Genomic DNA, 17,239 nt, shown 5'->3' with positions numbered 1-17,239 from the left:
AACTGTGGAAAATTCTTAAAGGGATGGGAATACCAGACCACCTGACCTGCCTGTTGAGAAACCTATATGCAGGTCAGGAAGCAACAGTTAGAACTGGACATGGAACAACAGACTGGTTCCAAATAGGAAAAGGAGTTCGTCAAGGCTGTATATTGTCACCCTGCTTATTTAACTTATATGCAGAGTACATCATGAGAAACGCTGGGCTGGAAGAACCACAAGCTGGAATCAAGATGGCCAGGAGAAACCTCAATCACCTCAGATATGCAGATGACACCACCCTTATGGCAGAAAGTGAAGAAGAACTAAAGAGCCTCTTGATGAAAGTGAAAGAAGAGAGTGAAAAGGTTGACTTAAAGCTCAACATTCAGAAAACTAAGATCATGGCATCCGGTCCCATCACTTCATGGCAAATAGATGGGGAAACGGTGGAAACAGTGTCCGACTTTATTTTTCTGGGCTCCAAAATCACTGCAGGTGGTGACTGCAGCCATGAAATTAAAAGACGCTTACTCCTTGAAAGGAAAGCTATGACCAACCTAGACAGCATATTCAAAAGCAAAGACATTACTTTGCCAACAAAGGTCCATCTAGTCAAGGCTATGGTTTTTCCAGTAGTCATGTATGGATGTGAGAGTTGAACTATAAAGAAAGCTGAGTGCCAAAGAATTGGTGCTTTTGAACTGTGGTGTTGGAGAAGACTCTTGAGAGTCCCTTGGACTGCAAGGAGATCCAGTCCATCCTAAGGGAGATCAGTCCTGAGTGTTCATTGGAAGGACTGATGCTGAAGCTGAATCTCCAGTACTTTGGCCACCTGATGGGAAGAGCTGACTCATTTGAAAAGACCCTGATGCTGGGAAAGATTGAAGGCAGGAGGAGAAGGGGACGACAGAGGATGAGGTCTTTTGATGGCATCACCAACTCGATGGACATGAGTTTGGGTAAACTCTGGGAGTTGGTGATGGACAGGGAGGCCTGGTGTGCTGCAGTCCATGGGGTTGCAAAGAGTCGGACATGACTGAGAGACTGAATTGAAGCATGGTAGGCTGATCATAGGTGCTCAGAGTTCCTCTTCCTCAGCTGTACATTTTGTGTTTGAAAGATGTAAGGCTCACGATTGATATAACTGATCATTATTTTTAAGAATTAAATATTTGCTATTAGTACACAGACTTTTGGCTCAGAGGAGGCCAAGGTGCAACTTTCTTTGGTTGTCCCGAAGCCAGGTTTGTCCGACATCAGCCGCCCTCAGCCTGCTGCCTAAAGTCGATGACCCCAACGAGATCAAAGTTGTGTACCTAAAGTGCCCTGGTGGGGAAGTAGGTCCCTTGTCTGCCCTGGCCCCCAAGCTTGGCCTCCTGGGTCTGTCTCTGAAAAAAAAGGTTGGCGAAGATGAGATGCCTCAGCCAAGGCAACTGGTGATTGGAAGGGTGTGAGGATGACAATGAAAATGACCTTTAGCCCAGACAGGCCCATGTTGAGGTGGTACCTTTTGCCTCTGCCCTAATCTTCAGAGCCCTCAAGCAGCTGCCAAAAGACAGAAAGAAGCAGAAAAACATTAAGCACAGTGGAAACACTGCTTTTGATGAGACTGTCAAAGTTGCCCGACAAATGCAGCAGTGGTCTTGGCTGGAGAAGTGTCTGCAACCATTAAAGAGGTCCTGGGGACCACCCAGTCTGTGGACTGCCGTGTTGACAGCCACCATCTCCACCCCCTCATAGGTGACATCAACAGTGCTGTGATGGAGTGCCCAGCTTGTTAAGAACATCTAAGAAAAATAATTTAATAGAGGGTGATTTGACAACCAAAGAAAAATTCATTTACCATAACAGTTATTGTAATGATTGAATTTTACTCACCTTCACTGAATATATACTTCTCATCATAGTCAGGTATATTTGACATTTCCCTTAGAAAAATAACAGTTACTGGTAAAAATCACCCTCAGTAGTGGTGATCAATATGTAAGACATAATCATATCAACCAGACCAGACCACCTGACCTGCCTCTTGAGAAACCTGTATGCAGGTCAAAAAGCAACAATTAGAACCGGACATGGAACAACAGACTGGTTCCAAATAGGAAAAGGAGTACGTCAAGGCTGTATATTGTCACCCTGCTTATTTAACTTCTATGCAGAGTCCATCATGAGAAACGCTGGGCTGGAAGAACCACAAGCTGGAATCAAGATGGCCAGGAGAAATCTCAATCACCTCAGATATGCAGATGACACCACCCTTATGGCAGAAAGTGAAGAAGAACTGAAGAGCCTCTTGATGAAAGTGAAAGAAGAGAGTGAAAAGGTTGACTTAAAGCTCAACATTCAGAAAACTAAGACCATGGCATCCGGTCCCATCACTTCATGGCAAATAGATGGGGAAACAGTGGAAACAGTGTCCGACTTTATTTTTCTGGGCTCCAAAATCACTGCAGGTGGTGACTGCAGCCATGAAATTAAAAGACACTTGCTCCTTGGAATAAAAGCTATGGCCAACCTAAACAGCATATTAAAAAGCAGAGACATTACTTTGCCAACAAAGATCCGTCTAGTCAAAGCTATGGTTTTACCAGTAGTCATGTATGGATGTGAGAGATGGACCATAAAGAAAGCTGAGCACTGAAGAATTGATGCTTTTGAACTGTGGTGTTGGAAAAGACTCTTGAGAGTCCCTTGGACTGCAAGGAGATCCAACCAGTCCATCCTAAAGGAAATCAGTCCTGAATATTCATTGGAAGGACTGATGCTGAAGCTGAAACTCCAATACTTTAGCCACTTGATGCGAAGAGCTGACTCATTTGAAAAGACCCTGATTCTGGGAAAGATTGAAGGCAGGAGGAAAAGGGGATGCCAGAGGATGAGATGGCTGGATGGCATCTCCGACTCAATGGACATGGGTTTGGGTGAACTCCGGGAGTTGGTGATGGACAGGGAGGCCTGGCGTGCTGCAGTCCATGGGGTCGCAAAGACTTGGACATGACTGAACGACTGAACTGAATCATATCAAGCAGGAATTAAGGTTTTGCTAGTCAGAGTGATGTGGACAAGGTCTATTGAAAGTAAAGGAGGAGTAAAAACATTGCTCAAGTTCAGTCTTTTTAAATATTGGCATATAGTTGATTTACAATATTGTGTTGGTTTCAGGTATATAGTGAAGTGAGTCAGTTATACATGTATCTTTTCCTTTATAGATTCGTTCCCCATATAGGTCGCTACAGAGTGTTGAGTCGCACCCCGTGTGGTCCAGAGTGATGAAGTTCAGCCTTAACAGCGGTTTCTCCCTATGCTGGATGGGCCCTGTGGGGAGTGGTGGTACTTGTCGAGATTTGTTGGTGAGGCTGCCCCAGGGCCCAGGTGGACAGGCCTGCGAGCTGAGCTCCATGTCACCACTGACTTGCTGTGTGGACAGCATAACTTGTCCAGCTTTGGGGTTTTCCCACCCCTGGCCTAGTCTCTCCACTCGAAGAATGAAGTATACTTACCTCCACTAGAATTTAGGTTAACCAAAGCAGTTTGTGGTTTTGCTTGAATAACTTGATTTTGTTTGCTTTGGTTTCTTTTTTTTTTTTTGATGTGTGGTTAGATGAATCTCAAAGCCTATTTTGTTGGGAGTTGGTGAAATGAGAGTTACCTAGACATTTAAAATTGGTTTCGTTGAACATGAGAATTCTGGGTAGTTTTGAGATGGTGATATAATTATGTTTGGCTCAGATCAAGATGATTCTGTTCAAATGCCTGAATTCTCCCAGTCTTCCTCTTTTAAAGCCAACATCCCTTTCTTTTCCCCTTTTCTCCCTTGTCTTTTTAACTCTATTTTCCTCTTTTTTCTTGAACTTTGCCCCAAGCCCATGGGTCTCTGTGTTTTCCCATAGCATGATGGTAGCGTTAAGTTGATTGAGGGGAAGACGTTTTTCATGCCAGCCAGGCTTCCCGAACACAGCCTCTCTGGGAACTCTAGCTCAGCCCCAAAGCAGTAGTCAATCCACTTAGTATGAAACCACTCATGGTTCCCCAAATCCACTGAGAATTCAGAGTTCTCCGTCTTTTCACAGTAGTACCCACAACAGCGTGACCGAGCCATCACAGTGAAGCACCCTAGGAAGTGCTGGGTCTCCTCTGCCGCCCTGTAACCCACACCTGCTCTACCATTCGTTCATCATCTGGGAGCCCGTAGCCCAAGATGCCGTCTTAACCCCCAGTCTCCCCAGGCTTTGTCTCGCACCCTGTGTAGTTCAGTCGTGTCCAACTCTTTGCCCCCCATGGACTGCAGCACACCCGGCTTCCCTGTCCTTCACCATCTCCCAGAGTTTGCTCAGATTCATGTCCTTTAGGTTGGTGATGCCATCGCACCATCTCATCCTCTGCCGCCCTCTTTTCCTTGCGCCCCAATCCCACACTTAATCCCTTCCTTCGTGGCAGGTCACCTTTAGCTTCAGGTTAGACTCTCTCTGTTTCCCACGGTTTTTCTTTTTTAAGTATTTATTTCTATGTGTGGATCTGGCTGCACAGGTCTTGGTTGTGGCATCCAAGAGCTTGAGTTGCAGCATGCGAGCTCCTGGTTGCAACATGTGGGCTCTGGATCCCTGACCAGGGATGGAACCTGGGCCCCCTGCATTGGGAGCTCGGAGTCTTAGCCACTGGACCTCTACAGGAGTCCTTTCCACTGTTTTTCTTAATATTAATATAATGCAATTCACTTTCAGGATTCCCCAAGGTTGAAGAGGCCTCTCACCCACTTTCACCTCACAAGACCCCTGCACACAAGGCTTCTGTCTTTCCCTCCATCCTCCGGTCATTTCTCCCCTCTTTCTCTCAGGCAGTCCCATCTCCCTACCTCTTCTTACAAACCTTCCTGTTGTAAAGTCAGCCCAGGGAGAGGAGAGTGGCTATCAAGACAGAAAACCGCATGGTCTGAGTTCATGTAGGTCAATTTTTCTCCTTCTCATAACATCACTGGGTTACTTTAATTTTTGTAAGACTATCAGTCATAAAGGTTGCTTTTTCAGTTCTGGTTCTGTGCTGTGTAACACACTCCCAACTCTGGCTTTATTTTTAAAACAATCCGTCCCCCTAGGAGCCCAGGGCTTAGGTGTCCCGGCTCACAGAACTGTCCGCGGGGGAGCGTGGGCGCCGCCATCCAGCCTGTCACCAGGTTGGCAGCCCCAGGCTGGTCCTTCTGCTCCCAACACACGTTTCAGGGATAGACTTGGGGTCACGGCCCGCTTTGGCTCAAAGGTCATGGTGCCCAATGCTCCCAGAGCAGCTGTCAGCCTTGCTGCACAAACTGGGACCTCTCATGAGCCTCTGTAGCACAGATATTTTTGGAGAAAATGCCAGGGGTCTGTTTGAAGGCGCTGCTGCTGCCAAGCAACCAGATTTCCAGAATTAACGTTTGGGATTAATGACGCGCCTGTTTATCAGCCCGCCCCTTTGTTCCCCTGCAGCCCTTCGTGAGCTTTTCAACAACTGTTTCTGAAGGCGATCTCTCCCCAGCTGATGCTTTTAATACTCCCTGCAAAACCTGATCTGCTTATGAAAATATCTGGAGTGAACTCTGGCCTAGAAAAACACGAAGCCTGGAAGAGGGTGGTGAAGTTGAGGTGAAAGGATACAAGCCAAAACCCAGGGATCCTCTTGACTCCTGAGAGTTAGCAGGCTTGGAGGGAGCAGGCCGAAAAGGCCTGGCGGCCGGGCAGGGGCTGGGGGTAGATGCCCAGTGTGGGGTTTACTATCACAGTTGCTTCTCATGGAAGAGGCAAAAATATGAAAAGCAACATGGGGTTACACTCTTTTTTTTTTACTGAAGTATACTGACGTGACATATTGGTAATACCAGTTTTAGGTGTACAACACTGATTTTTTTTTTTTTTGGCTGCACTGGGTCTTCACTGCTGCTCGGACTTTTCTCTAATTGTATTGAGTGGGGCTACTCACTGGTTGTGGCTCGCAGGCTTCTCTTTGCAGTGACTTCTCTTGTGGCGCACAGCCTCCAGAGCGCTGCTTCAGTAGATTCATGGGCTTAGTTTCCCCTCGATATGTGGGATCTTCCCAGACCAGGGTCAATCCTGTGTCCCCTGCATTGGCAGGCAGATTCTTAACCACTAGACCACCAGGGCTTTCCTGGTGGCTTAGACAGTAAAGAATCTGCCTGCAATGCGGGAGACCTGGGTTCGATCCCTGGTTTGGGAAGCTACCCTGGAGGAGGGCATGGCAACCCACTCTAGTATTCTTGCCGGGAGAATCCCATGGACAGAGGAGCCTGGTAGGTTACTGTGCATTGGGTCACAAAGAGTCGGACACGACTGAGTGACTAAGCACAGCATGGGACCACCGGGGAAGTCCTAACACTGTGATCTGATGTTTGTATTTTGCCCTCTTTTGTATCGATTAGTATACATAGCCTGTCTCCAGTCTCCTTATGATGCAACCAAAAGATGTTACCTACAGCAGAATCTTCTCTGATACATGGCCTTTCCTGTTTCTCCTTGTTCATTGGTTCCAGTCTCCTGCTTGGTCCTGGCCATACTTCACATCAGAACTCACTCATCACCTGCATCCTTGCTTAAACGTGACAGAGTCAACTTGTAGCTGGCATCAGGCTTTTCTTTTCATACTATCAAAGATTTTCACTTGAATAAATCATCATTATCCCTTCCGTGTTGAAGAACGTTTCTAAAGTTATTTGAGTGGTTTCTGTCGGGACTTTGTTAAGAAACAATCCGGAGACAATTAACCCCAGCGAGGGGTGAGGAAGAAGGACTGTAATTTGGGTTTCTTCCTTCTGTGGCAACCTAATACACTGCACCGTGTCCCTGACTTTCCTCTGTCTTTGTCTCTTGTCTTCAACCCACAGGCTCAGCTGTCTGGCAGCTCATTGCGTCCTTCCTGAGGCTCCCAATCTCGGGGACTCACTGTATCGTCGGGGCCACCATAGGGTTCTCCCTCGTCGCAATTGGTACCCAAGGTGTGCAGTGGATGGAGCTGGTCAAGATTGGTAATTGGCATTTTCTTTTACGTATAAGAAGGAAAGTTTACATTTTCTAGAGTAAGTGTTATTAAAAGTTACCATTATGTTTTTTCCTTTAAATGTTCATGTATGCTGATAATACATTTTCCCTTAAAATTTCTGTTAGCAAAGATGGTGAACTGTTAGGCGGTTCTTTGTTTTTTTGTTTTAAACTCCAGGTGCTCTTATCAAATGCCGCATTGTCATTCAGCTTTGAAAACCAGTGTCTTATCTGCTGTTCACGGGGAGTTAAGAAATTTACCTGGTTGAAATCAGTCTGTAGTCAGAGAAAAGCTTTGGGCCCTTGTCCAGGAGTCAGCGTTCCTGGTGATGGGGTAGTGCGGAAGTGAGGTGCTCACCCCCACTGCATCCAGGAGTCCCCCCTTCCCAGCCTACCGGGTGCTCCTTCTGCACTGCGGGCTGCCCAGTGGGAACTGTTTGGAGAGGTCTGACAGCTTGCTTCCTGCCTCTGACTTCTTCAGCCAGAGGAAAATCCATCAAACCCCATAAGTACCCACATGCCCACTGCGAAAAACACTGTCTCACCCACCTCTGTCGTCTTATGAGTCATAGTGGCCTCAGGACCCCTAGCCTGAACAGACCCCTGACCTGCCAGTCAGGACACAAATGTCCAGAGAACTCACCTGATCCCAGGAAACTCAGATGAACTCCCCGGAAACTCACCTGAGATACTGGGAAGCTCACCCAAGATCCCCGGCTCCTGAAACAGTGGTTCGTTCCCGCTGCACTTTAGAATTACCTGGGAGAGCAATAAAGATATCAGTACCCAACCCCTTTCCAAACCTTTGAAATCAGAATTCTGTAGCTGGAGCCGGAGCGTTAACTGGTTTTTGGAAACTCCCGCAGATGTTTCTAGTGCGTGGCCAGAGGCTGCGGAACAGTGCCAGGCTGGCCTTGGAATATGAAAGGGACGGGGCCCCCTTTTCAGCTAGCCCCGCAGCTGGCACAGGATGGGGCTCAGTGGGAATCGGAGGAACCGTCTTCAGAGGCCAGAGCTGGGGTGGCCACGTGTGTGGTGGGCTGAAGGAGTTCATGCTTGTTGGGGTGGGGTTTGTGTCTGAGGGTGGAGACCCCCATGTGGAGGTCAGTGGGTTTGTTGAGTTCTGAGTTAAAGGTGAATAATTCTAGGAATGTTTGTTAATGTGTATGCTGTATGTTAGTTACTGCTTTTTATGTAAATAGGACCTGAATTGTGTAGAATTTTAACATTCATTAGATTTTCTTTTAATTATTCAGTTGCTTCTTGGTTTATATCTCCACTGTTGTCTGGTTTCATGTCTGGCGTGCTGTTTGTACTGATCAGAATGTTCATCTTAAAAAAGGTAAGCGAGTTTATTATCTTTTTTAGTTAAGTTTTAGAGCTAAGTTTGGTTCTGCTCAATAAAAATTAATAGTGAGAGGGCTCAGAGGGATAATTACTAAGGCACAGCCCCTGATGTTGGAATCAGACATTATTATAAAGCAGGCTGAGGACTCGGGTGGCGTGCCCGGGGGCCCCCCGGAACGAGGACTGGACACGAGGTGCCCTGCCCTATGACTTAGCTCACTGGTCAGCATTCCCGGGCACTAATGCTCACGCCTCAAAAAGGAAAGACAATGATTTTGTGACCAGTAAACAGAATAGAGTGAGATAGTGTTACGATTTTGAAACTGCCCAGCACTAAAAACAACTGGAGAATTTTTTTACCCACATGGAAGGTATTTTCTGTTTTCTAATGGAGAAGGGAAGCATGAGACACTGGATTTTTTTTTTTTTCCCCTGTCCTTGAGGACAAGATAAAAAGAAGGAACTACACCTATGGGGGTACATTTTTTTTAATCAAAAATAAAATGAGATGAAAATGAAAACTTACTGAGATCAGTGTTCTAGGGGAATGTCAGGGGCTGTTGCAGTACTTTATAAGCCCTGCCGCTTGCCCTTGGTCACTCGGCACACACCAAGCCCGTCGGACGTGCCTGCCTTGAGCTGTGTCCTTACACGGCTCTTCTTCGAGTCAGGCTGAGGTCTCTTAGGTAATCGCACACTGACCATCCCTTCTCCTGGGCTCCTGCTGTGCCAGGACCTGTTAGCATCTTGGCAGGTGCCTAGTAAGCCTCCCCCTTTTATTTCTGCTGCCCTGGGCATCCCTGCTAGGCGGGCTCCTGCCCCTCCTCTGCCCCCAGGTGTCCCATCCTAGGAAGCCACGCCTCCCACCCCAGCTTCCACTGGGCTCCTCCCTTTGTGTTCCCACAAGCTCCCTGCCTTCTCATCACTGCACTCTCACATCGTCGTGCAGGGATTTATTTCCTGCTTGGCTCCCTGTTCACTCTTTGTGAGGTCTGTTGAGAGTGGACACCGTGACTCCCTGTTCACATGTGTAGGCAGCGCCCAGCTCTGCCCAGCCCTTCCGAGCCACTGGCTGAGTGTCTATTGAGAGAGAACAAAGGCTGCTTGGACGGGTGACAGGTGATGGGTGGATGGAAGGAAGGACAGAAAGGAGGAGGAAAGGAGACGGGGCTCGGTGAGACCGCTGTCATCGTGTGTTAAGAATAGGTTCTCTGGGGACTTCCCTGTGGTCCCGTGGTTAGGAGTCCATGCTTCCAATGCAGGGGTTGAGGGTTTGATCCCTGGTCGGGGCACTGGGTTCCTGCATGCCTTGTGGCAAGGCAAAAAATAAAAAGAGTAGGTTATTTAAGAAAACATAAGGTGATTCAGTTACAGCACACAAACAGAAGACTTTACACCTTCACAAGTTACCAGTTAGGAGTCTATCTTTAGCAGCTGTTGTCCCCAGAAAAGAACAGTTTGGAAGCAGAGGTGGTAGGCATGTGAGCATGTGGGCATTCTGTTTTTGGTTCAGCCCTGGTTCCTGTCCCGGGCCCATGGCAGATCAGGGGGCGGCGTGCTCCTCCCAGGCCCTGCCCACCCCTTCATACCTGCCCTTCACCTGCTGGCCTCTGAGCCTGGCCGGGACTCCCATGCGGCTGCGTCACCTCCCACCCCTGCTCTCTGTGCTCCTTACACTTCATTTCCATTCACTCTGGCCTCCTGACGAGTGCTGGGGGCCGCTAGAGACATTCTAGGCAAGCTCTTGATGCGCTTATGTTCCGCAAACGGGCTTAATTTCTACACGTCTGCATTTGACAGTAGGAACCTTTGAGATAGTCTCTCCTGATCCTGACTTCTGTAGCTCACTTCAAGAGGAGGGCATGGCAGCCCGCTCCAGTATTCTAACCTGCAGAATCCCATGGACACAAGAGCCTGGTGGGCTCCTCCATAGGGTCGCAAAGAGTCGGACATGATTGAAGTGACTTAGCATGCACACGGGCTACTGATCCTGACTTCTGTAGTGCTCATCAATTTTTAGACCTAAAAAAAAAATGTTTAGACTTGATTTTCCTTGTAATAGGGTAGGTAATAGATTCATATCAATGTACAAGAGTGTTTTACACAGTCATTAGAAAGTAGCCCCTTTTTGAACTATTTAAGCAACACCTACATGCCAGTGCTACGTTGAGTTCCCAGTTCATATTTTTGCTTCAGAATCCTCTGTGGATCCACACCCTCAAACTCTACATTTTTCCTCTGTAAACTCTAAATTTCTAATATTCTCCCAGGTGATATTTTGCCTTAAACATGTGCAGTACTGTTCTCGTTGAAACGTTAGATTTAGGAACTGTTGTACCAGAAGCCTAAGGTTGTTAAAAGAAAAAAATGTTTTCTTAGACAAAGAGCCCGCAGTTCTTTTCCGTGTGGCAGTTGAAGGTGAAACGCTCTACCTTGTGAAAAGATTTGGAAACTTGTAGCACGGGGTTCTATATTTATGTATTTCAACACAGCAGGCGTGTGTCACAGAGTCACATAAAATCCAGTAGCAACGCCATGGTGTTGAAGTCACTTGACTTTCTCAGGGCGTCCTCGGAGGGTCAGGCCTGAAAATATTTGTGGAAGGTGGATTTTAGGGGGCCAGCGTGCGCATCGTTAGGATAGTGAGCGCCCTGGGTTCTGAAGGGGAGGCCGGTTGGGGCTTGGGTCCTGGGAGCTGGCCTCACCAGCAGCCCTTCTCTGTCCCCAAGTGTCCCGCCAGCCCCCACGGTCCCTGTGTGTTGATGTTTCTGCTGGTCCCCGTGGCGGCCCTTTGACACAGCGCTCGCGTGGGAAGGACAGCCCAGGCCAGCTCTGGGTCTGGGTGCACACAGCCCAGGCGGGGCTTTCCCCGAGCAGCACCGCGTGTCATCTTGCCCGCCTGCAGACACCCCCCGGAGTCCTGACCTGCCCCCTCATCTCCTTACCCCGCAGGAGGACCCCGTTCCTAACGGCCTCCGGGCGCTTCCCGTGTTCTACGCCGCCACCATCGCCATCAATGTCTTCTCTATCATGTACACCGGAGCCCCAGGTAAGAGCCCTCGGCCAGCGGGCGTGAGAGTCCAGCCTGGGTGGTGGACTTGGGCCTGGCGCTGTTGCTGGCCGCCAGCCAGAAGCGCTACTCGTGGTCTTTACGGAGCGGAGCAAAGAACAGGAGGCACAGTTACTTGTTTTACATATTCAAGAGAGGTGTGAAACAGAAAAGCCAGAGACTTGGGTTAAAAAAAAAGACGATTAACATCCCCTTCCTGGTGCAGAGTCACAGGACGTGATGTGGCAGCCCGAACCTCCCTGAGCTGGGGGCCCGGGGGTGGGGGAGGAGGGGGCAGGTGTAAACAGTAGGTCCGCACCCTGGACAGGGTTGGGGGGCTCCCACGTGTCCACACCACAAACATCCACCCCCCACCCCCAGAACTCATCAGGCCAGTAAGTCCAGTCATCAGAGCTGTGCTGTTTCGTCCCCCAGATCCTCGAACCAGTGGTACTTCTGTTTTCAGAATTCCTCCTTTTCTTCCCGTTCTGATGGCCTGTGTTCTTTTTTCCCAAGGCCTTGGGGTGGGGCCTGGTTAAAACTCCCTTTCTTTAACCTTTTTAGTGGGTAAAATGCTTTCACACAGTATTGGTATTTGCACACATCTCCGTGTTGATGAGCTTGTAGGGGCCTCACTCAGCATCTCCGTCTGAGTGTCTGCTGAGAGGACGGTGGGGAGGGCTGCCCATTTCTCCCTGGGATGGGCCTCCTACGGCCGGATCCTGACACACCCGTCATCGTGGGGGCGCCCGGTCAGCGGAGAGGCTCTCGGTGGTGTTCTCCTTCTCGCTAATGTCCGTTAAGGATTCATACTCAGTTGTGGGCCATATCTGACAGAAATCTCCCTGTCTCTGTTGAAAAGATAAAGCTTCTGCTAAATGGTGCGTCCTTACAGTCGAAAGCACCCTCTTCCGAAATGGGGGAAATCCTTATTAATTTCGCCAGCGGGGTTTTCTCAAGGCAGTTTTTCTCAGGCTTTAATAGCCGTATCTAACTGTATGTTTGTGTACTTCACTCTTTCTGAATGGTTCTTTTAATTCTATTTCTTTTTTATTTTTGGCTGCGCTGGGTCTTGCTCGCTGCACATGGGCTCTCTCTGGCTGCGGCGAGCCAGGGCTACCCTATAGTGCGGTGCCCGGGTTTGTCACCGTGCTGGCTTTTCTTGTTGCGGAGAACGGGCTCTAGCTGCATGGGCTTCAGCAGTTGTGGTGCACGGGCTTTGCTGCCCCAAGGCACCTGGGAGCTTCCCAGCCCAGACCCATTACACCTGCGTTACAGGCGGATTTGTTACCACTGAGCCACCAGGGGTGTGCCCCACCCTGCCGTGATTCATAGCTCTGCGTAACCTTCTACTTGGGCGTCTTCTGAAGAGCATTCAGAACATGGATCTTACAGCTTTGAAGAGTTGAGGTCAGGGCTTTCAGATTTCAGGGGCAGGGTGGGGGTAGTGGCGAAGCATCACAGCTGCTTTAAGTTACATGAAAAGTGCAAGGTAAGCGTCGTGGTGAGCTGGAGAGAGGCGAGACCCTCGCCTCAGACAACAGCAGCCTGATGGCCCTTCTGGCTTGATCATTCAGAGTATGAAGTGTATTTGTCAAAGGCTATTTCCACGATCCATTAAAAAAACAAAAAGCAGAGGCGGAGGCAGAGAAAAAGCAGCTGTCCAGTGTGAAGGCCACCCCACCCCAAGTCTGCATCTCACGAAGCTTTCGCGTGGTGCTGGGCGGGCCCCGGAGGACCAGGTGGGAAGTCACCTGCCCACCCGAGCACTTGGTCTTGGTTTTACTCAGCTCCCAGAGCCCAGGTGAGCTGAGCAGAAAGACGAGCAGCCGTTGATGACCAGACGCCTCCTGCGCTAGTTATGTAAGAGATTAACAAAGGAAGGCGAGGGGCTCTTTGTCAGACAGAGTCCTAGAAATGGGAACTGGTGGAAATGAGAATCATTTCTTTCTAAATTCTGTATTTTTTTTTCCTAGCCTCTATTTCTCTCTCTCCTTGGTTCTTGATCTGAATGTCAGAAGACCACAAATGTATGATTTTTATTAAAATTTGACTTTTTCTAGACTTACCTATTTTTTCCATCACTTCTTTTTCTCATCTATAAAAAAATATTTTAATTTTTTATCTTTTGGCCATCACTTAGTTCCCGGCCCAGGGATCAAACCTGCATCCCTTACATCGGAAGTGTGCAGACTTAACCGCCGGACCACCAAGGAAGTCCCTGTTTTTCTCGTCTTTTGCTGCAGTTTTATTGCAAATTCTCTAGAAGAATCAGATTACTAAGAGATAAAATTATGCTAGAGAAATGAAACTATAAAATGAAAGAGGCAACCAAGGATAATAGAAATACTTCATCGAGAAGTTTTGAAGAATAATAAAAAATAAATGCTTTTATTGAGCTGAGTTTTAAATGAATTAACTCTTCTAGGAAATCAGTAATATTGCCAACATCTCCTGACGGGTAGGAAACAGGCACAGTGAAGCTGGCTGAGTGCTGAGGCCATGTAACTAGTGAGGCATAGAGCAGACTTGAAAGTGGGCAGCCTACTTCCAAGCCCCCGTTAGCGTATTCCGTTGGCACGTGACAGGGCAGGGTCAGACACCCAGCATCTGGTCCCTGATGTCACCGTAAATGACGATCAGAATACATCGGCCTCATACATTCTTTCCTTTCTCCTCACTCTCTTTAAAGATGGCTTCCAGGGAGTTCCCTGGCTGTGCAGTGGTTACGGCTTGGTGCTTTTACTGCCAGGGCCCGGGTTCAATCCCCGGCTGGGGAACTAAGATCCCACGAGCCATGAAGCTCAGCACCCCCCTCAAGAAAAGGCTTCTAATATATTTGGAAATGATGTGGTTTTGTATCTATTTAATGTCCAGGTAGTGTGAAGAGGGTGGCTGCCCCTTTGTTTGGGAATATTGGGAAGTCGGTACGAGAACCTTGGTGATGGATACTCACCTGGGAACACAGTCGAAGCTCCCCGTGCTGGGAGAGCCCGTCGCTTCCTCTCCCCGAGCCTCTGCACCTCATAAAGCAGAGACGGGTGAGCAGGAACCGCTGTGAAAGGGAGGCCACATGACAGGAGGTGACGAGGGCAGAGCGCTGAGCTCGGGGGCTGCTCACGATATGCTCAGGGGTCTGGGGGGCGCGGTTTCCTTCCCTGCCATCGGTCATCTCTTCAGCCTCACGTCTCCAGCGTGTCCTGAGTCAGCTCGTCTCTGTCTCCCCACACACGCTGCTGTGGGAGCTTTTCCTTACTTGAAGTTTGGGGGTGAGGGGCTTTGCATAGGGAAGGAAGGAGGTCAGGACAGAGGGTCCAGCCAGAGTCCGAAAAGGACTTTGCTGAGGTCTTGCTCTGGGGAGTGTTTCTAGAATACCCATCCAGTAGTTGAGTCCAAATCCTATTTTTATTTAAACATTGAAGGTTAACTTCGCCCTTGAAACTAAGACATTAATTCCATCCTGTTTCCTCATGCCGGCTTCTCTGCCGTCCAGCTGGGTCGTCTGTAGCCCTGGTGTCATATCTAGGGACAAGTGAGCCGGGAAGACCCAGTCCTCTGCCTTTCTCACAACTGGCCGGCCTTTCAGCCGATTTTGAGATTTAATCTTCTAGTCCTTTTCTTCCTTAAAATGTTTCCATTCAGTGTAAGGGGCCTTAGAGATAAGAGGAAAGAATGAAATGTTCTGACAGAGAGTGGTGGCATCAACCTAACCCTGTTGCAACTTTCAGAGACTCTGGTAAGTGGCACTTTTCCCTGTGAGTTGGACCCGGTGGGTCCCCGTGGGCTGAGTCACGGAGCTTTGGTTTGACTTCCTCCCTTCCTCCTCCCTAAATTATTTTGAAGTTGTTTATATCTTGGGCCTAGTTTGATTTGTTTCACTTTGCGTTTGACGTGACTTGTCTCAGAAGTCGTCCTCATACTTCAGAGACCGAGTTAGCGCTCTTCAAAGATTGTCTTTGCCTTTTTGTCCTTAAAAAAATAATTCACAAGAAGCAAAAATAACTTGAGGAAATAAAGTGGGTTGGGTTGGATAAATCACTTGGGTTGGGTTGGATACAAGCCTGAAGTTTATTTTTGATGAAGGGCTTCAGCTGGCGGGACCTGGTTTTTGTTCTGCCTTTCTAGAACAAATGCTGAGTGAGGCTCATGGCACACGGCTTTGTGGAGTCAGAGCAGACTAGCTAATGACGCTTCCCACGTCCAAGTGTGGTCCCTGCACCAGGAGCATTGGCGTCACGTGGTCACTTGTCAGAAATGCAGATCCTCAGGCTTAGACCCGCTGAACCAGAAACACAGCCCAGCAGTCCAGGTTTATGGGATGGAGCGCTCGGGGTGACCTGATGCTTGTGCGTTTGGAGGGTCCCTGCTCTAACCACCTCTTTACCTATTGTTGTTCTTCAGTTGCTAAGTTGTGTCTGACTTCTTGCAACCCCATGGACTGCAGCACACCAGGCTTCCCTGCCCTCTGCTATCTCCTGGAGTCTGCTCAGATTCATGTCCATTGAGTCAGTGGTTCCATCCAACCATCTCATCCTCTTCTGCCCTCTTCTCCTCTTGCCCTCAATCTTTCCCAGCATCAGGGTCTTGTCTAGTGAGTAGGCTCTTTGCATCAGGTGACCAAAGTTGGAGCTTCAGCTTCAGCATCAGTCCCTCCAGTGAATATTCGGGGTTGATTTCCTTTAGGATGGACTGGTTTGATCTCCTTTCTCCAACACCACAGTTCAAAGGCATCAATTCTTTGGAGGTCAGCCTTCTTTATGGTCCAAGTCTCACATCCATAAAGGACTACAAGAAAAACCAGAGCTTTGACTATACAGACCACTTTATCTAATAAGCCTAACCCTAATCCGAACCCTAGTAATATGATCCTTTCACCATAAATGCTGCTATCTTATCACAGTCCTTATGTAAAAAGGTGCTCTTCAAAAGCCCTAACTCCTCACCAGCAGATGAATTGTCTGACTCCACCAGGCCTAAGTTGTCTGGCTTCCCCAAAGTGGTCTGTGCCTGAGATGGGCTGCCTTCTCCTCCTCTTCCTCCCTCTCCCCTCGTCCCCTTTCTCCATCTTCTCTCTCCTCCCCCTCCTCCTTCTCCCCTCCCCCTCCCTCTGCCCCCCACTCCCCTCCCCTTCCCCCTCCTCCCACCCCCTCCCTCTCCTCCTTCTCCCTTCCTCCCCCTTCTCTATCTTCTCTTCCTTTCCCAGCTGCTCTCTCCCCCCATTCTCCCTCTCCCCTCCTCTTTCCCCTCCTCCCACTCCCCTCCCCCTCCTCCTCCCCTCCTCCCCTTCTCCATCTTCTCTTCCTTTCCCACCTGCTCTCTCTCCCCCTCCTCCTCCCTCTTCTTCCCACTCCCCTCCCCCTCCTCCCTCTCCCCCTCCTTCTCCATCTTCTCTCCCCTCCCCCTCCCCCTCCATCTCCCCTCCCCCTCCATCTCCTCCCCCACCTCCCCCTCCATCTCCTCTTCCCCTCCTCGCCCTTCTCTTCCTTTCCCAGCCTCTCCCTCTCCCCTCCTTCTCCATCTTCTCTCCCCTCCCCCTCCATCTCCCCCTCCCCCTCCATCTCCTCCCCCACCTCCCCCTCCATCTCCTCTTCCCCTCCTCGCCCTTCTCTTCCTTTCCCAGCCTCTCCCTCTCCCCTCCATGTCCTCCTCCTCTTCCTCCCCTAGTGCAGCCTTCTGGTCCAGCCCCAGGGAACCCAGAGCATCAGGCACCCCTTGAGTCCCTGCTGACTCAGGAGAAAGATCTTGGTTCCCAGAGATGCTCTGTGTTCTGTGTTGAATTTTTACATTCCGAGCTGTAGGGAGCAGGCATTGGAGCTGGGGTGGTTCCCAGCCCTGG

At 49.2% G+C, this 17,239-nt stretch overlaps 1 protein-coding gene and 1 pseudogene across 4 annotated transcripts in view; both read left to right on the top strand.

The window, feature by feature from the left end:
- The window catches only part of SLC20A2 (solute carrier family 20 member 2), a 115,550-nt gene that overhangs the window by 64,517 nt on the left and 33,794 nt on the right, over nt 1-17,239 (top strand). For all 4 annotated transcript variants that reach the window (XM_070781493.1, XM_070781494.1, XM_070781492.1 and 1 more), the window contains 3 exons: nt 6,854-6,994; nt 8,264-8,349; nt 11,307-11,403. In XM_070781493.1, the coding sequence (XP_070637594.1) occupies nt 6,854-6,994; nt 8,264-8,349; nt 11,307-11,403 (324 nt within the window). The remainder of the gene's footprint in view (nt 1-6,853; nt 6,995-8,263; nt 8,350-11,306; nt 11,404-17,239) is intronic.
- Nucleotides 1,131-6,841, top strand: LOC139180137 (large ribosomal subunit protein uL11-like; annotated as a pseudogene).

The sequence above is a fragment of the Bos indicus genome, chromosome 27 (assembly GCF_029378745.1).
Source record: "Bos indicus isolate NIAB-ARS_2022 breed Sahiwal x Tharparkar chromosome 27, NIAB-ARS_B.indTharparkar_mat_pri_1.0, whole genome shotgun sequence".
Lineage (NCBI taxonomy): Eukaryota > Metazoa > Chordata > Mammalia > Artiodactyla > Bovidae > Bos > Bos indicus.
The sequence above is the reverse complement of the archived record's forward strand: the minus strand, read 5'-3'. Positions and strand labels throughout refer to the sequence as shown.